The following is a 20,751-nucleotide window of genomic DNA, read 5'->3' on the forward strand; positions in this document are numbered from 1 at the left end:
TGCCAGAGCCCTGCAAAATGACCTCCAGCAGGCCACAAATGTGCATGTGTCTGCTCAAACGGTCAGAAACAGAATCCATGAGGGTGGTATGAGGGCCCGACGTCCACAGGTGGGGGTTGTGCTTACAGCCCAACACGTGCAGAAAGTTTGGCATTTGCCAGAAAACACCAAGATTGGCAAATTCGCCACTGGCGCCCTGTGCTCTTCACAGATGGATGCAGGTTCACACTGAGCACGTGACAGACGTGACAGAACGTGACAGCCGTGGAGAACGTTCTGCTGCCTGCAACATCCTCCAGCATGACCGGTTTGGCGGTGGGTCAGTCATGGTGTGGGGTGGCATTTCTTTGGTGGGCCGCACAGCCCTCCATGTGCTCGCCAGAGGTAGCCTGACTGCCATAAGGTACCGAGATGAGATCCTCAGACCCCTTGTGAGACCATATTCTGGTGCGGTTGGCCCTGGGTTCCTCCTAATGCAAGACAATGCTAGACCTCATGTGGCTGGAGTGTGTCAGCATTTCCTGCAAGAGGAAGGCATTGATGCTATGGACTAGCCCGCCCGTTGCCCAGACCTGAATCCAATTGAGCACATCTGGGACATCATGTCTCGCTCCATCCACCAACGCCACGTTGCACCACAGACTGTCCAGGAGTTGGCGGATGCTTTAGTCCAGGTCTGGGAGGAGATCCCTCAGAAGACCATCCGCCACCTCATCAGGAGCATGCCCAGGCATTGTAGGGAGGTCATACAGGCACGTGGAGGCCACACACACTACTGAGCCTAATTTTGACTTGTTTTAAGGACATTACATCAAAGTTGGATCAGCCTGTAGTGTGGTTTTCCACTTTAATTTTGAGTGTGACTCCGAATCCAGACCTCCATGGGTTGATAAATTTGATTTCCATTGATAATTTTTGTGTGATTTTGTTGTCAGCACATTCAACTATGTAAAGAAAAAAGTATTTAATAAGAATATTTCATTCATTCAGATCTAGGATGTGTTATTTTAGTGTTCCCTTTATTGTTTTGAGCAGTGTATATTTACCAAATATATCAATAAATACATATATTTGTGACATATACTGAAAAACAATATAAAACGCAACATGCAACAATTTCAACAATTTTACATTTCATATAACGGAAATTAGTTATTAATTTAGGCCCTAATCTATGAATTTCACATGACTGAGCAGGGGCGCAGCCATGGTTGGGCCTGGGAGGCCATTGATCCACTAACTGGGGATCCAGGCCCAGATAATCAGAATGAGTTTTCCCCACAAAAGGGCTTTATTACAGACAGAAATACTCCCCAGTTTCATCAGCTGTCTGGGTAGCTGGTCTTAGAGGATCCTCAGGAGAAGAGGCTGATTGTGGAGGTCCTGGGCTGGAGTGGTCTGCGATTCTCTAAAATGGCGTTGGTGGCGGCTTATGGTAGAGAAATTAACATTCAATTCTCTGGCAACAGCTCGTGGACATTCCTGCAATCAGCATGCCAAATGCACACTCCCTCAAAACTTGAGAGATCTGTGACATTGTGTTGTGTGACCAAACTGCACATTTTAGAGTGGCCTTTTATTGTGCACCTGTGTAATTATCATGCTTCTTGATATGCCACACCTGTCAGGTGGATGGATTATCTTTGCAAAGGAGAAATGCTCACTAACAGGGATGTGAACAAAATTGGAGGGAAATAAGCTTTTGTGTATATGGAACATTTCTGGGATCTTTTATTTCAGCTCATGAAAACATGGGACCAAAGCTTTACATGTTGCGTTTATATTTTTTACCATACATTCCGTAATCAATTTTAAATATTTCACCTATCACCTAAAAAATGTCTAAAAAATATATATTTGATGCCCCCCCCCCCTGTTTGGGCGATTATTGAGTGCTTTTCTTAATAGTGTAGTGGAGTGTTGTGAGCATAACAGTGTGTGGAAAAGAAAAAACCCTTACAAATTATATTATCAAGACTGAATAGAGCATGCTTTTTAGTCCAAGAGAAGGCTTGAGCAGGGTCCAGGAAACCGGCTCCTATTAGAGGCATCCAACAATATTGCTGTTACCAGTTTGGGGTGGCTTTGGACTCTTGCTGCCTCTGTCTGACTTCCCCAATAGGCCGAGTGTGCTTGTTTGTTGTAATGACCTAATGATGTATATCTTCAAATGTTTAAAAAAGTAATGTTGCGCTCATGGGAATGTCATTCCTTGAGCACCAGCCTACAGATATCTTGAAATCAAGTGCAATTTGCACATGAAAATGTCATTGGATATCTCAACAATCATCAACAGCCATCTTCAGACCGAGACCCAGACCCATCTATTTCCACAATACACACACAGAAACAAACAATTGGAGGGGTGGTCAATTGAAATAGGGTTTACAATCTGGCACTACACACACACAACAGAAAGAAAATACTTGCACCACACCACAGTAAGTTGTATGAGAAATGTTATATATTTTTATTCAATTATGAGCCGTTCTCCTCTCTGATTAATGGAATGAATGAGAATCGGTAGGTTATTTACATGTTTCCAGACAGTCCCCCCAAAAGTGGAGGTGGTGAGGTGATGGAAGAAGCAGTTTTGTAGTGTAGAAAAAGCCGTTATCCTGAAGGCGAGGATGGGGGGAGGCCTTGCTGAGGGACACAAGCCTTGTGTAGAGCCCTCCGTTGAACGAAGTCTATAAAAAAAAGTCCAATGGGTCAAGTCTGGGCTTTCAGTTCCCATATCTACTATAGAACCGGCATTCTGCATTCTGGAAAAAAACCCACTCAAGAATAGCCAGTACATTCCTCACGTGAAGCTGTGTTGTTTTAAAGTCAGGGCCTTTAAACATTTGGCAGGTGTAATAAACAAATATGTTATTTAATATTTTTGCTATATTACTTCTAGTCATCTGTAGTTTTATGGGTTACATAGTTTTTTTCAAAATCTTGTAGGCTTTCACATGATGTAAAGACAACTAGTCGGTTACTATAGTAGGACACAGGAGGATACTAGCTGCCATAGTGGCCCTTTCTGAGACTGCTCTCTAATCTAAAACATGCGTTTTACCTGGGCAGGGGAAGAGGTCTCTATAGTCCTAGTACAGTACAGACTAACTGCTCCGGAGTGAAGTTTCCCCCAAGTGCAGAACGAGGATCGGCTTCCCCTCCATCAATCCTAACCTTAACCATTGGGGAGAAAATGCTAAACTGACCCAAGATCAGCGTCTAGGGGCAACTTCACCTTACACCTCAAACTTGAAACAGGGATAATGTTTCACAATAGTGACACCCTGTTCATAATTTCACAGTTTAATCAATAATTGAGGTATTAGTTGTGGGGGAAAAGAGCATACCTATAGGTTCTTTAGAACCACAATAAGGGAGCACTGTATTAGAATAATCGTTTTTCTGATGTAGACTAATAATTTATTTAAAAAAACATTTTTACAGGAGGTGGTGGTAAAAGAAAACAAAAATATATATATTTATATTTAAATATCTTTTATACTTTTTTATTTATATATGATTAAAAATGCAATCAAAATAATTCCCATAGTATTAGTGTTTAAGTAAAGTTCAATATAGATGTTTATTATAACAAAATAGGCAGTTTACGGAGGGTTAAATATATGTTAAAATCTCATTGTACAATAAAGTTGTTACATTTTTGCATCTGCATTTTGCGGACAAACCTAACGACACCTAAAAATGGCAGTCCCTTACTTTTGCATCTGTAAAAGCACTCTCAAAAACAATTCAAAGGATCAAAGATGGTCATTTAAACAGCAAGACACAGCTTAAAAACTCTCCATAATTCTTACACTGATCTGATCTCAAACTCAAGTTCTAGAGGGTTTTAGTAGGAGCGATATCACATTTTGCTCATGAAAATGTCAATATTATTCCAAGAATCAAACACACATGTAGGATGCAAACGAGAATTACAACCGTACAAACAGTAATGCTGTTTGCGTCACACAGTTCTTGTTAAGAGCGGAGGTCAGCGTTAAACCCTTTGAATGGACACACTACACCCTCCAGGACTTGAGTTGAAGAACCCTGTTCAATCAAGTGCCGCACAAGAAACATCTGTGTGCCGATCAAAGACACAAAATTCAATGGCTTTCTAACATGGATACACTGGTAAGGAGCGGGGGGGAAAGTGAATACAACTGTGTTAAAAAAAAAAGACTACTATGATAAATATGTTGAAGGATGACGGTTTGGGGGGTAAAAGAAAGTGGAAAAAAGGTACTAAAAAGACATGCTGTTAAAGCTATCACGTGCAACGTTTTGCTTTGTGTTTCCCCTACTTATAACCTAATGCCTGAACTTCCTTTGTCTTCGGACGAAAAAAAACTAGACTTAAATAGGAGGTACTATTAAGCCGTGAGCCACTAAAAAGTTCTTTCACTTTCCTTTTTTCTTAGAAAGTCACCTCCTTTAAACATTAAGGAACTGTACCGTTTGAGAACAACATCCTCTGTGCTTTGCTCTGCTGGTCTGGCTATTCGTTGTCAACATCACTGGCCGTCACTGTCACTTCTCGGTCGGTGGGGCCGATGACTTAGGTCATGAAAGAAGCCTGGCAGAGGAGGGGGATTGAGGAAAAGGGGGGTGATAAGGTTCGGACCGTTTTGCAGGTGGTAGGGTAGTGTTTCCAGTTTCAGCAGAACAGGGCATAAATCATAAATAAAAAGGAGAGGAGGACGACAGGGGAGTAGAAAGTGTTGTGACCTCTTCATAATTTCTCCTTGGATAGCACCCATATGAACAGGCCAGACTGTTCCTCTATGGTCTGCTTGACTTGCTCGTAGATCTCCTCCAAGGTGTCTCCTTGAACAATGGCTGAAACAGACACAAAAAAGGCTTAGTGGCTGGTTAAGCGTAGCTTCTCATCCAATAGCCTTTACATGCATCTACTTGCAATGCTGTGTCTACTCCGTTGCTTCCATTGTAATTTATTTGCTGTGAAGCCCTTTAAGATTTCCCTGTGTTAAAAAGGGTGATATACACATAGAAATAAAGTAAACAATTAAATGTTAAACTAACCGCCCCATGTCATGCCAAGGACACAAAGAAAGGGGTTAGTTTGTCACCTGTAAAATGCTCAGTGAACTCCTGCTCCAGCTTGGTGGCTCTGTCAAAGGTCTTCCTGCTCTGCTCCTCCGTCAGCCTCTTATTCATCTCCCTGATAGAAAGGGAGAGAACAGCACAGTGAAAACCCTGTACACAACAGTGTGTCTAGATCCAGGTAGTAATTCCGGCAAGAACAACTAGCAGTCCAAAACAAATGTAGAAAGACACACAGATACCAGACCTAAACTTCTTTCTTATTTAAAAAATGTTATTTGCAGATTGCATGACACAGGCTTTTGTGCCAGTTAAGCTCCAAACCGACAGAGCTAGTAGCAGCAACCATCAAGTCTGCAAAACTAAGCTGACAGTTGTACCAGGTGGATAAGCATCTAAATCTGACAGAGAATCAGCTACCACTCACATGATGTTCTCCATAGACTTGGGTTTGATGAAAACAGCGATGGGATGGAGCTGGGCCAGCTGCAGCCTCTTGATGGCGTTGCCCGACACATCCAGGATGCAGTGTTTGCCCTTAGGGAGGGGAACAGAGAAATCTGGTGGGTGCAGTGTTGTCACGATACAGAAACACAAACCAGACTGAACTCTATGATATGCTTTATGTAAAATATTGTTTGCTGTGCCGGAGTCAGGAATAGTTGCCTAAGCTTCCGACTCTGGACCACATATGCACCCTGGTGATGGGGGTTTGAGCCCCGTCTTGGCCACCTTCTGTCTATGTCCCTACTATCGGTCTCCCTCTACATTTCCCGCTGTACTGTCACAATTTTTTATTTTTATTATGTGCTGTAGCTTAGAAAATAAAATACATGACTTTGGGTGACAACATAAGGCATAACTCCTATTAACTGGAGCATGATTTCACAGAGCCCTGAATGAGCACCTTTGCTTGGTGAAGGAACCTAAAGTTAAACAATGGCGACCCCTTTTAGCTACCTAGGCTACATGTACACTAGCCGTCAAAAGTTTTAGAACACTTACTCATTCAAGGGTTTTACTTTATTTTTTACTATTTTCTATTTTGAAGAATAATAGTAAACTATGAAATAACACATATGGAATCATGTAGTAACCAAAAATCCAAATAACAAATCCAAATATATTTTATATTCTTGAAATAGCCACCCTTTGCCTTGACGACAGCTTTGCACACTCTTGGTATTCTCTCAACCAGCTTCACCTTGAATGCTTTTCCAACAGTCTTGAAGGAGTTCCCACATATGCTGAGCACTTGGTTGTTGCGTTTCCATCACTCTGCAGTCTGACTCATCCCAAAACATCTCAATTTGGTTGAGGTTGGGGGAATGTGGGGGCCAGGTCATCTGACCAGGCACTCCATCACTCTCCTTCTTGGTAAAATAGCCCTTACACAGCCTGGAGGTGTACTGGGTCCTTGTCCTGTTGAAAAAACAAATGATAGTCCCTACTAACCCCAATCCAGATGGGATGGCGTATCGCTGCAGAATGCTGTGGTAGCCATGCAGGTTAAGTGTGCCTTGAATTCTAAATGTCACCAGCAAAGCACCCAAACACCATAACACCACATAAGGAGATCATCCGTTCACCCACACCGCGTCTCACAAAGATACGGCGGTTGGAACCAAAAATCTCCAATTTGGCATCCACACCAAAGGACACATTTCCACCAGTCTAATGTCCATTGCTCGTGTTTCTTGGACCAAGCAAGTCTCTTCTTTTTATTGGTGTCCTTCAGTAGTGGTTTCTTTGCAACAATTCAACCATGAAGGCCTGATTCACACAGTCTCCTCTGAACAGCGGATGTTGAGCCAGTTTCATCATAGCGCTTGATGGTTTTTGCGACTGCACTTGAAGAAGCTTTCACAGTTCTTGAAATGTTCTGTATTGACTGACCTTCATGTCTTAAAGTAACAGACTGTCGTTTCTCTTTGCTTATTTTAGCTGTTCATGCCATAATATGGACTTTTACCAAATAGGGCTATCTTCTGTATTATCCCTCCCCCATCTTGTCACAACACAATCGATTGGCTCAAACGCATTAAGGAAAAAAAAATCCACAATTTCACTTTTAAGAATGCACACCTTTTAATTGAAATGATTTCCAGGTGAAGCTTGGCCACGAAGCTAGTGAAGCTAGTTTTGAGAACGCCAAGAGTGTGCAAAGCTGTTTGGTTCCAACCGCTGTGTCTTTGTGAGACGCGGCGTGGGTGAACGGATGATCTCCGCATGTGTATTTCCCACCGTGCTGGTGACACACTATGATTGATTTAGAATTCAAGGCACACTTAACCAGCATGGCTACCACAGCATTCTGCAGACAATAAACCAGCCCATCTGGTTTGGGCTTGGTGGGACTATCATTTGTTTTTCAACAGGACAATGACCCAACACACCTCCAGGCGGTGTAAGGGCTATTTTACCAAGAAGGAGAGTGATGGAGTGCTGCATCAGATGACCTGGCCCCCACAATCTCCCAACCTCAACCAAATTGAGATGTTTTGGGATGAGTCAGACTGCAGAGTGATGGAAACGCAGCCAACAAGTGCTCATCATATGTGGGAACTCCTTCAAGACTGTTGGAAAAGCATTCCAGGTGAAGCTGGTTGAGAGAATGCCAACAGTGTGCAGAGCTGTCATCAAGGGAAAGGGTGGCTATTTGAAGAATCAGTTGTGTTTACTACACGATTCCATATGTGTTATTTCATAGTTTTGATGTCTTCATTATTATTATATGTAGAAAATAGTAAAAATAAAGAAAAACCCTTGAATGAGTAGGTTTTCTAAAACTTTTACCGCTAGTGTGTCTATGCATATTCCTAAAAATCTAAGGGCATATTTATCTACTGGAAATTACTGGGCATCTTACAGACTGTTGCTTTTAAGGCTGAACACAAGCCTGTTACATCCAGGGTGGGAAAAAAACAGCCTTGGTTGAAAGTACATCAATACAACCAGAAACGGCTGTTTTTTTTAACCAGTTTTTCCTGCTGTGGTGGGACTGCAGACAGTGAAGAAGTTCCGTTAAGGATGGCCTTCTATTAGGTTCACATACCTTCTCTGCCACCTCACGTACCGACTGTACGCTGGTCCCGTACAGGTGGTTGTTGTACTGGCCCGCCTCGATAAACTTGTGGTCCTGGATGTCCTTCTCCATCTGCTCCCTGGACACCACAAAGTGGTAGTCCCTGGTGTCAAACTCATAGTCCCGCTTAGGTCTGGTTGTGTCTGGGGGGAAAGGAAAGGACCAGTGTTCGATGTATGGCGGAAACTCCCTCTTTCCCATCTTTACATTAATCCAATGTTTTTAAATGTGTGGGGAAGAGTGCAAAAGTCCCAAATTGCACTCTATATTGCACTGCTTTTGAACAGAGTATAAAAGAGTGCCATTTGGGATATTTTGTGAGAATTAGTGAGAAGAGATCAACTCAGACTGTGTTGACTGCTTTATTCAGACTGCGTGACCAAATGGTTGGCCTGCAAGTAGAAACATTTCCTATTTTCACCATGAACAATGCATAAAGAGAAAATTACCATTGTAATGAATGGTGCATATTTTCTCAGCCAACAACTTGTGTTTGAGGAACTAAATAACCTGTAAAAGCACTGTCTTTTACCAGGGCAAACACGTAAGACAAGTAACTCACGGGGTACACAGGACCCAAATTTGTCGGGGAACTCCGATATCAGGTCATCATTTACCCGATCCTTCATGGGACCGAGAATAATCACTGGACGGGTGTAGTTCACTGATGGGAGAACAAAAAGCCAACCGCTAAGATTGTGTTTGAAAAATCCAAACACAGTCCAGCAATTTGGAAAAACATCACACTTCTAACTGAAATTGTGTTTTTACACGCCAACGCCTCCTGAAGCTTTACACATTGAAATCAAATGTAATTTAAATGTTAACAAGGCACCAAAGGAATTTGACTGTGATGGAGAAAAAGAAGCTCACCTTCCTGTTGACTGACTGGCTCGTACGACAGCACGTACTCCTCTTGACCACCTGAGAACAACGAGTGACCACAGAAGAACCATGCTTTCCATCACACAAGAATACAGAAAATAATTCCACTTTGATACTTTTATGTATGTTGTTTGTTTTATGCTATGCAAGTGACGTAGCAAGTAGCCAACTTTGGCCTTCTTACTGAAACAGGAATGGAAGAGCTATTACCATTCAAACTAATTTTCTGTCGAACATGTATCTCAACTTCATTAACTACTTGGGCCCTACAGCCCACGTTGGTTTGCCAATCTCAGAACTCAGAGAGCTTGCAAGCACAGCTTTTGAGGCATCAAAATTGAGCCGCGTGAAGAGCCCTGACATCTCAGTTTTCAATATTGAACAGGAGCACTCACTTCAGTTAGAGGGTGCGTTATCAGGGATAGGAAAGTTGAGAGATGATGCACAACAACGGTATCTACAACGAAATCACAATACCAACAACTATAAACAATGTCGCAAGCGAAATGACTACCACTACAATCAACCTGATCGCTACGTTCCTACACCCAACCCACACAAAGTAACAGGTAACAAAGGGTTCAATGATGATCAAACTGAAGACAAATGTTCCCTAAAAGTTCTGCTAAGTACAGACACGCAAACATTTTGAGAAAGAGGAAAAAGATCCGTCGCCATCACTAGGCTTGGATTTTCCGGAGAACAGCTCCACCAAAATTAACACCACTAGCGAGGATGTAAACTATCACTCAAAACCCTATCCAGGGCCCACTCAATCAAGAAACAAGCCCACGGGCTTTGACTTTAGACTCAGATACCAGTGTTGCGACGCACAAGGAAACATCGCAAAAGGCAATTCCACACAAACTCCGATAAGACTATCTGTTTTCACCATGAATACAAATAACGCATCACACCGTTGCGAACAATCACTCCACTTTGTGGGGAATATGACCACAAAACACATCTCTGAAAGTCGCTACCTGGAAACAGTCCTGGAGTACTGCTTAACCCATGATGCGCTAATTTATTCGGGCTCGACAATATCGCTCATCTCTCAAACATTATTTCATGATCTCAAAAGGGCTGTGAACCCAGCCCTTTAAGATAAAAATGGAATGATGCGACACTAAACTCGCCTCTCACAATGAGACTCATGCTGAAACTACACTTCCAAATGTATCGCTTGTTCACCATCTGTATGTTTACCAGCCTCGAAACTGAACCCCTGCTACTCGGAGCAGACTTGATGGATAATTTGGTTGCACTGATGGATTTGAAAAACAACCAATTGTGATCACAAGTAACCGTGCCGTCTCCACTGACCACATTGCCTTCTAACTCTGGCTGCAACACAGTCATCCACAAAGAGTATCTGAAGACAGGACCCCTTGGGAAAAATACATTTCGATACCTCTTGGTACAGAGTCTGACTCAAGCAGATATTATGATATCTTGTCAAATTCAATCAGCAAACCTGATATACTATTCTTTTCATTTCGAGCCAGTAGTCTCCGTTAATGAGCAACTTCCCTCCTTGGAGCTGAGATTAACTTCTCTTGTCCTTCAAACACTTCCTCGAGCACTGCGGTCGTCTAAGGAAACAAAGCATCAACGTTCAGAGTGGACTCTGCTTCCGATGATACATTTTGCGCTTTGAGGGGGATTGAAATCCCTTACAATGAACGGTGTCAGGTCCGCCAATGACCCAGTGACTCCAGCTGGTGAAACACTGTGCGATATCGGCGAAAGATATCCTCATCTCAGTTTGCAGGTACTGGAACGGTTGCCACACGTGGACGCTGTGGTGAATGGCAGGCCACGACAGCCACTGAGCGTTTTGAAGCACAAACAGGAGATTTGGTTTAAAGGTTACAGCCAATCTACTAACAACACGGGTGCTGACAACTTGTACAAAGGGTCCAACCTTTTCGTTTGTGCCTCGGACACCAAAACCAACCGCTGGTGGGGGGAATACTGGAACAATATTTCTAACATAGAACGTGGGGAATGATCAGAGGCGACCTAATATAACACTGTCGGTTTGGTTGTTATTTTGTGATGTCATTCAAAATGTTAAAAAGGAAATACTCTAACTTCAAAAGTATACACGCTACATGTAAGAAGTTTCCATCCTCTGAGTTGTGCATGCTACAGTGGTTCTTCCTTTAAAAGTTGCGTCGTACTGCAGCACAGCATGCCTCAGAATTCTATGGCACGTTATTTAAGTGTTGTTGCCATCAACGCTAGTTAGTGCTAGTTTGACCACCAGAGGGCGTCTTTGAGAAGCATTTGACTGTTTTAAATATTGGCTGTACTAGCAAATTTAAAACCTTTTTTTGTAAAAACATATGTATATGAAATTGATTTTAAGTAGCTTGATTAATTTGATTAATTTACATTTACATTTAAGTCATTTAGCAGACGCTCTTATCCAGAGCGACTTACAAATTGGTGCATTCACCTTAAGACATCCAGTGGAACAGCCACTTTACAATAGTGCATCTAAATCTTTTAAGGGGGGGTGAGAAGGATTACTTTATCCTATCCTAGGTATTCCTGAAAGAGGTGGGGTTTCAGGTGTTCAGGTGTTTCAGGTGTGATTAATATTATAGTGTTTCTATTCCAAGAAAAACAAAATCCCCAGGGTTTCCGTTAGAAAAATATGGAGCTGTACAACATGACTCCTCTTTAAATCTGCGTATTTCTCCAAAGCTCAGTTGTCCCGAGTCTGTACAGCACACCCTGTCAGTCCATTTAATTGGTACTACATGGTAATGTAAAAGTTTTTTTTGCGAGACAGTACGTAATATAGCAAATAAAAAAAAATAAAAAAAACCTTGGATCACACATCTGATTATTCATTATGAATAGGATTTATTTGATTTGTTTACATTCTTCGTTGTAACCACAATGTCACAAATAATTGAACACACAACATGAGCAGATTAACTTGGTCAAAACATGTATATATTAAAGACTATCAGACTGAAAATACATCCATGAATTTACGAACAGATGGTCTAAACTGCGGCACAAATTGACTATCGATAGATCAGCAATATTTTGGAGACGATTTTGTTTTCAAATAACAGAAAGTGAGTGGTTGCAATCTGAATAAAGGGAAAAGGCCATTCTTGAACATGGGGTGAGAAAAATTGTAGACTTCCACAAGTCTGGTTCATCCTTGGGAGCAATTTCCAAACGCCTGAGAATGTACCACGTTCATCTGTACAAACAATAGTTCACAAGTATAAACACCATGGGACCACGCAGCTGTCATACCGCTCAGGAAGGAGACGCGTTCTGTCACCTAGAGATGAACGTACTTTGGTGCGAAAAGTGTAAATCAATCGCAGAACAGCAAAAGACCTTGAAGATGCTGGAGGATACAGATACAACATACTACTATTATTCTGACATTTCACATTCTTAAAATAAAGTGGTGATTTTAACTGACCTAAGACAGGGAAGTTTTACTAGGATTAAATGTCAGGAATGGTGGAAAAACTGAGTTTAAATGTATTTGGCTAAGGTGTATGTAAACTTCAGATTTCAACCCTATTTGTTGTATTACACAATTAATCTTCTCCTTTCCCCCTTCTGATGACCAGGTGGCGAATCGCATCTCTGCATGTCTGGCAGACATATCAGTGTGGATGACGGATCACCACCTCAAGCTGAACCTCGGCAAGACGGAGCTGCTCTTCCTCCCGGGGAAGGACTGCCCATTCCATGATCTCGCCATCACGGTTGACAACTCCATTGTGTCCTCCTCCCAGAGCGCTAAGAACCTTGACGTGATCCTGGACAACACCCTGTCGTTCTCAACTAACATCAAGGCGGTGGCCCGTTCTTGTAGGTTCATACTCTACAACATCCGCAGAGTACGACCCTGCCTCACACAGGAAGCAGCGCAGGTCCTAATCCAGGCACTTGTCATCTCCCGTCTGGATTACTGCAACTCGCTGTTGGCTGGGCTCCCTGCCTGTGCCATTAAACCCCTACAACTCATCCAGAACGCCGCAGCCCATCTGGTGTTCAACCTTCCCAAGTTCTCTCACGTCACCCCGCTCCTCCGCTCTCTCCACTGGCTTCCAGTTGAAGCTCGCATCCGCTACAAGACCATGGTGCTTGCCTACGGAGCTGTGAGGGGAACGGCACCTCAGTACCTCCAGGCTCTGATCAGGCCCTACACCCAAACAAGGGCACTGCGTTCATCCACCTCTGGCCTGCTTGCCTCCCTACCACTGAGGAAGTACAGTTCCCGCACAGCCCAGTCAAAACTGTTCGCTGCTCTGGCCCGCCAATGGTGGAACAAACTCCCTCACGACGCCAGGACAGCGGAGTCAATCACCACCTTCCGGAGACACCTGAAACCCCACCTCTTTCAGGAATACCTAGGATAGGATAAAGTAATCCTTCTCACCCCCCTTAAAAGATTTAGATGCACTATTGTAAAGTGGCTGTTCCACTGGATGTCTTAAGGTGAACGCACCAATTTGTAAGTCGCTCTGGATAAGAGCGTCTGCTAAATGACTTAAATGTAATGTAATGTATTATTTGTTCTCTTTTAAACTGAAATTGCAACCAACGTTCTATGGCTTGTTTAAAAAAGAACGATATTTTTGAGATTTTGTTTTCAAAGAACCCAAAGTGAGCGGTTGTAATCTGAATAAAGGTAAAAAGGGCATTCTTGAACATGGGGTCAGACATTCTTAATAATTTGTAAATAAAGGCAGTTTGTTATTTAGAATAAGTTATTTCTGTTTTTAAAGGGAGAGGAACCAAAAGCCACCGTGCCTATTTTTTGAATATCTTCAGTCCACATGTCAAGTGAAATTCCCCCATTATATTTACCCAAGTTCTCTCTTAACTCCAGGGCCACCGAATTTTTTTTGGTGTTGTTGCCTGATTCAGGACTCTAGTGCCAAAGAGAGACTCCTCCATTAATTTACGAAAAGATAGTCAATTTGTGCCACAGTTTAGACTACCGATAGATCGGCGTTCTATCTCACCCGTGTGATAGTGTGGTGCAATGACAGAATACCACCATCTACCACTAACGGTCGTAGGCATAAGCTCGTAACTTTTAAAGGAAGAACCACAGTATATGAAAAATGATGTGTTTTTGTTGAGAGGGATGGGATTTTAGAAACTATAAGAGGAAATTGTTTCTAGAACTGTGCACATTAAGTAGTCACCGCCCCTTGAGTGAGGTCAGAGAGCCTGCCAGTCTGACAGAACCGCCCCTTTTGAATGAACTGTATAAAATGATGGGTTAAGAATTAACATATCAGACCAGAGAAACGTAGAGCTGCAGCTTACATTTAAAGTGGTTTGAACTCAATCTCAACACGAGGTTGACACGATAAAGTCATCCCCCGGACAATCACTGGTACGGTTGATTAGCTGTCCTAATAAAGTACCTAAAAAAGCGAAGTGGGACCATTCTACTACACTATTCCGCTACTCTCATCACCCCACTGGAAACCATCAACATGGATGGCTAGCCTTTCTTCAAATAAGCTTCTTCCAGGGCAAATTAATGTAGAATAAAGTCTAACTCTGTTCAGGACCACACGAAAAGTCACCGGATACTGGACGATTGCAGAGGAGAACAACAGCAGAAGATGGGTTGGAACCATTTCGGACAATAGGAGCCTTACAAGCATGCTGCGAAAAGTCCCAACACCCTTCCAAGGTGGCCTGGTTCAGAGAGAGACACGGCGAACCAAGGCATTTCCAAGTACAAATCTGAATTATTTCTTACTCCAAGCGGGCGGCGGTTTGTGTGCAAAGTATAAGTGAGAGTAGTTTCTAAATGTACCAATGTTAAGTGTCTCTGTCCCCCTCTCTCCATGTCTTTTGTAAAATGCAGGCATATTGTTTTAAATCCGCTAGGGACCTGTTTTTAATGTATTAAGTGTGTATATTTATCCTGTGTTACCATTTAGTTGGGGAAGCAGCGCAGCCTAGTGGTTAGAGCGTTGGACTAGTAACCAGAAGGTTGCGAGTTCAAACCCCCGAGCTGACAAGGTACAAATCTGTCGTTCTGCCCCTGAACAGGCAGTTAACCCACTGTTCCCAGGCCGTCATTGAAAATAAGAATGTGTTCTTAACTGACTTGCCTGGTTAAATAAAGGATAAAAAAAAAGAAAAAAAAGTTAGCTTGTAAATAAATAACTAAACCAATTTGAGTAGTAATGAATGATAAATAAGGCTCTGGTTTTTGCAGATGCAAGGTTACAACTGTTCAGAATGACACAAGGTTATGATTAATAAGTTGACTGTTTATGGATGTAATAGGTAAAGACCTTTAGAGTTTAATTTGGGAGTTGGTAACTTTAAAGAACCGCTCTCGTGGTGCCCCAGTTCCTAAATGAGTTAATTGTTACATGATTAATTAAAATGTTTAAACATTTAAACATAGTTAGTTGATTAGATAAATTACAACCTTCAGATGAATGAAAGTTAAGTCACGACAAGCCACACTGCTTCTTGACACACAGCACACACTCTAGAGGCCTCTGAGTCTCTACTTTTATCCAATGTAAAAAAAAACAATTTCAAGTTTTGCTACATAAGACTGAATCGAGGCAGTGGTCACATAGCCGTACAGGAGGCTTATTCATACATTTTTAGTTCAACTGTCGGAGCCCGAGGGAGCGCCGGTGCGCACTCGTAGGCCTGCAGCTACAGCCAAATAATAGCCACACCACATCAAAGGTTTATAAACTTTACAAGGGTAATATCAAAAGTAAGTCAAGCTGCTGTTTATATGGAAAATATGAAAAGGCTATTACAGTTGAAGTCGGAAGTTTACATACACCTTAGCCAAATACATTTAAACTCAGTTTTTCACAATTCCTGACATTTAATCCAAGAAAATATTTCCTGTTTTAGGTCAGTTAGGATCACCACTTTATTTAAAGAATGTGAAATATCAGATAAATAGTAGAGAGAATGATTTATTTCAGCTTCTATATCTTTCATCACATTCCCAGTGGGTCAGACGTTTTCATACACTCAATTAGTATTTGGTAGCATTGCCTTTAAAATCTTTAACTTGAGTCAAACGTTTCAGGTAGACTTCCACAAGCGTCCCACAATAAGTTGGGTGAATTTTGGCCCATTCCTCCTGACAGAGCTGGTGTAACTGAGTCAGGATGTAGGCCTCCTTGCTCACACAGTTTTTCAGTTCTGCCTACAAATTTTATATGGGATTGAGGTCAGGGGCTTTGTGATGGCCACTCCAATACCTTGACTTCGTTGTCCTTAAGCCATTTTGACAACTTTGGAAGTATACTTGGGGTCATTGTCCATTTGGAAGACCCATTTACAACCCAGCTTTAACTTCCTGACAGATGTCTTGAGATGTTGCTTCAATATATCCACATAATTTTCCATCCTCATGAAGCCATCTATTCGGTGAAGTGCACCACTCCCTCCTGCAGCAAAGCACCCCCACAACATGATGCCAATACCCCCGTGCTTCACGGTTGGGATGGAGTTCTTCGGTTTGCAAGCCTCCCCCCTTTTCCTCCAAACATAACAATGGTCAAACAGTTCCATTTTTGTTTCATCAGACAAGAGGATATTTCTCCAAAAAGTACAATCTTTGTCCCCATATGCAGCTGCAAACCGTAGCCTGGCTTTTTTTTATGCGGTTTTGGAGCAGTGGCTTCTTCCTTGCTGAGCGGCCATTCAGGTTATGTCGATATAGGACTCGTTTTACTGCGGATATAGATACTTTTGCACCTATTTCCTCCAGCATCTTCACAAGGTCCTTTGCTGTTGTTCTGGGATTAATTTGCACTTTTCCCACCAAAGTACGTTCATCTCTAGGAGACAGAACGCGTCTCCTTCCTGAGCGGTATGACGGCTGCATGGTCCCATGGTGTTTATACCCGCGTACTATTGTTTGTACAGATGAACATAGTACCTTCAGGCATTTGGAAATTGCTCCCAAGGATGAACCCGACTTGTGGAGTCCTACAATTTTTTTTCCTGAGGTCTTGGCTGATTTCTTTTGATTTTCCCATGATGTCAAGCAAAGAGGCACTGAGTTTGGAGGTAGGCCTTGAAATACATCCACAGGTACACCTCCAATTGACTCAAATGATGTCAATTAGCCTATCAGAAGCTTCTAAAGCCATGACATACTTTCCCGGAATTTTCCAAGCTGTTTAAAGGCATGGTCAACTTAGTGTATGTAAACTTCTGACCCACTGGAATTGTGATATAGTGAATGATAAGTGAAATAATCTGTCTGTAAACAATTGTTGGAAGATAGAAGGTAGATGGTAGATGTCCTAAACGATTTACCAAAACTATAGTTTGTTAACAAGAAATTTGTGGAGTGGTTGATAAACAAGTTTAATGACTCCAACCTAAGTGTATGTAAAATTCCGACTTCAACTGTATATTGCAGCGAACACTAGGATTAGCCTACAGTTGGAAATTAATTTAGCCAACGAAATTATCTCAACAGAATGAAACACTTTTTGCATATTTAAAGAACTGGTTTAGATTAGCATAAATAGGCCTACAATAATCGTAATAATATACAATAATATAATGATAAAACAAAGGATAAACATGGAGGGTAAATAATTAAAAGATAGAAAATTGCATCAAACCTGAATAGCGACCTGTCCACTAGAATATTAAAACGCGTCCCCATGGAGGCCATTCCACTCCTTGGCTTCTTTTCACTATACTCTTTCTCCTCTAACTTTCGTTTTACTTCAGGCCAAGGATCCTCTCTCTTCTCAGCAACAGGTGCAAGAGGTGAGCGGCTGGAACCAGCTTCAGCTGGACCTGGCCAGCCTAAGCAATACGTTTTAAGTTGCAATTGGTTGACACAGATAACAAGCTTGCAAAGTATTTCATCACCTCACCAATTAAATCAACAGAGGACCGGTCCCGGGTCCAATCTTGGAATTTTGGGTCTTGTGGACCCGTGAAGACCTCTAATACACACATGCAGACACAGCGACACGAGAGTACATGCAGCACCTGAGTACTTATTCCAATTCAAGCCACATAAGCCCTCATTGTCATAAGCTTAATCAGAGAGGGTTAACTGAGTTAGCAACTGAACAAGCAAAGCACAAGAGCATTAATAGTCCATTTTAGATATACAGTAGTACACTGGCATGTTGGTGAGGGACATGCTACAATTTCCTGGTCAGTTGTTTGAGGCTAACATTGGAGCCTTCTCCATGGGTGCATTCCAAATGGCACCCTATTCTCTATATAGTGCACTACTATTGACCAGATCACTATGCAGTGCCATTTGAAACGTACCTCAAAGTAAAAAACAAAGAATTAAAGGTGTTAGGATCCTTTGTTATGTGGACAAATCATCAGAACCAGCCATTCAATCACACAGCGTGGCCATCAGTAAAGCATTAGCTAGCTGGTCACTGGGCAAAGGTCGCCTCACACACGAACATATTTAACGTACTGATTTGGTAGCTCACATTAGCACTGCCAGTGCAGTATTATACTGTGTTGTGGCGCAAGGCAGAGAAGCAGGCATTCATTAATTGGGCAGTGGAAAACTACTTGTAGACTTACGGTAACTACTTTCACTATCACTGGCATTGGAAGTGATGTGTTCTGGAATTAGAACAAAGCAGGAACATATGGGTAAGTAGGCTAGAGTTGCAAAATTTCAGAAACTTTTAAAAAATCTGGAAAAAGTCACAGCTAAGTAGCCACAATGGAGGCAATGATACAGTGATTGATTCCTTATGGGTCACAACAATACAGAAGTAAGAGAAGCAGATAGGAGATGCTAGTGTAAAATGAGCTAGGTCGTGTCATTGTGATCAATTGACAACACTTTGCATGGTTACAAAATAAATTACATCACTTTTTAAGGTTACACACAATGGAAAATAAGAAACTTAACTGTTAACCTATACATACAAACACAAATATATCACTATTCTGGGGCACGCGTACACACGCCTGTCCACATGTACACACAGAGCATGCTCATTCTCAGATTTTTATATTTTTTCAGACAATTGAGCCCTTGTATGGCTTCACAAATAGTCTTTTGCAAGTCAACTAATCCAAGCCAGCTCTGCCCAGTTCAAGAGCATCCACACTGAGTGTTTCATGTATGGGCATATTTCTAGTGGTATCAGTGTAGATGTTGTATGAGGGAAAAATACATGTACAGTGGGGAGAACAAGTATTTGATACACTGCCGATTTTGCAGGTTTTCCTACTTACAAAGCATGTAAAGGTCTGTCATTTTTATCATAGGTACGCTTCAACTGTGAGAGACGGAATCTAAAAGAAAAAAATCATACAATGTGATTTTCTGAATTTAAGTAATTAATTGGCATTTTATTGCATGACATAAGTATTTGATACATCAGAAAAGCAGAACTTAATATTTGGTACAGAAACCTTTGTTTGCAATTACAGAGATCATGTTTCCTGTAGTTCTTGACTAGGTTTGCACAAACTGCAGCAGGGATTTTGGCCCACTCCTCCATACAGACCTTCTCCAGATCCTTCAGGTTTTCGGGGCTGTCGCTGGGCAATACGGACTTTCAGCTCCCGCCAAAGATGTTCTATTGGGTTCAGGTCTGGAGATTGGCTAGGCCACTCCAGGACCTTGAGATGCTTCTTACGGAGCCACTCCTTAGTTGCCCTGGCTGTGTGTTTCAAGTCGTTGTCATGCTGGAAGACCCATCCACGACCCATCTTCAATGCTCTTACTGAAGGAAGGAGGTTGTTGGCCAAGATCTCGCGATACATGGCCCCATCCATCGTCCCCTCAATACGGTGCAGTCGTCCTGTCCCCTTTGCAGAAAAGCATCCCCAAAGAATGATGTTTCCACCTCCATGCTTCACGGTTGGGATGGTGTTCTTGGGGTTGTACTCATCCTTCTTCCTCCAAACACGGCGAGTGGAGTTTAGACCAAAAAGCTCTATTTTTGTCTCATCAGACCACAAGACCTTATCCCATTCCTCCTCTGGATCATTGGCAAACTTCAGACGGGCCTGGACATGCGCTGGCTTGAGCAGGGGGACCTTGCGTGCGCTGCATGATTTTAATCCATGACGGCGTAGTGTGTTACTAATGGTTTCCTTTGAGACTGTGGTCCCAGCTCTCTTCAGGTCATTGACCAGGTCCTGCTGTGTAGTTCTGGGCTGATCCCTCACCTTCCTCATGATCATTGATGCCCCACGAGGTGAGATCTTGCATGGAGCCCCAGACCGAGGGTGATTGACCGTCATTTTGAACTTCGTCCATTTTCTAATAATTGCGCCAACAGTTGTTGCCTTCTCACCAAGCTGCTTGCCTATTGTCCTGTAGCCCATCCCAGCCATGTGCAGGTCTACAATTATATCCCTGATGTCCTTACACAGCTCTCTGGTCTTGGCCATTGTGGAGAGGTTGGTGTCTGTTTGATTGAGTGTGTTGACAGGTGTCTTTTATAGAGGTAATGAGTTCAAACAGGTGCAGTTAATACAGGTAATGAGTGGAGAACAGGAGGGCTTCCTCAAGAAAAACTAACTGGTCTGTGAGAGCCGGAATTCTTACTGGTTGGTAGGTGATCAAATATTTATATCATGCAATAAAATGCAAATTAATTCCTTAAAAATCATACAATGTGATTTTCTGTATTTTTGTCTTAGACTCCGTCTCTCACAGTTGATGTGTACCTATGATAAAAAAT

At 42.2% G+C, this 20,751-nt stretch overlaps 1 protein-coding gene across 18 annotated transcripts in view; it reads right to left on the reverse strand.

The window, feature by feature from the left end:
- Positions 1-2,446: 2,446 nt before the first annotated feature.
- The window catches only part of LOC115114090 (discs large homolog 1-like protein), a 281,300-nt gene continuing 262,995 nt past the window's right edge, over positions 2,447-20,751 (reverse strand). For 12 of the 18 annotated variants that reach the window (XM_029642055.2, XM_065013251.1, XM_065013248.1 and 9 more), the window contains 7 exons: positions 18,626-18,667; positions 9,029-9,079; positions 8,718-8,819; positions 8,126-8,298; positions 5,498-5,607; positions 5,097-5,188; positions 2,447-4,845 (listed from right to left, as the gene is read on the reverse strand). In XM_029642055.2, coding sequence (XP_029497915.2) covers positions 4,739-4,845; positions 5,097-5,188; positions 5,498-5,607; positions 8,126-8,298; positions 8,718-8,819; positions 9,029-9,079; positions 18,626-18,667 — 677 coding nt within the window. In that variant the 3' untranslated portion in view covers positions 2,447-4,738. Of the gene's footprint in view, positions 4,846-5,096; positions 5,189-5,497; positions 5,608-8,125; positions 8,299-8,717; positions 8,820-9,028; positions 10,636-18,625; positions 18,668-20,751 lie in introns of those variants that run through there. The other 6 variants (XM_065013256.1, XM_029642056.2, XR_010461748.1 and 3 more) reach the window with 5 other exon arrangements.

This window comes from Oncorhynchus nerka, linkage group LG9b, assembly GCF_034236695.1.
Source record: "Oncorhynchus nerka isolate Pitt River linkage group LG9b, Oner_Uvic_2.0, whole genome shotgun sequence".
NCBI lineage: Eukaryota > Metazoa > Chordata > Actinopteri > Salmoniformes > Salmonidae > Oncorhynchus > Oncorhynchus nerka.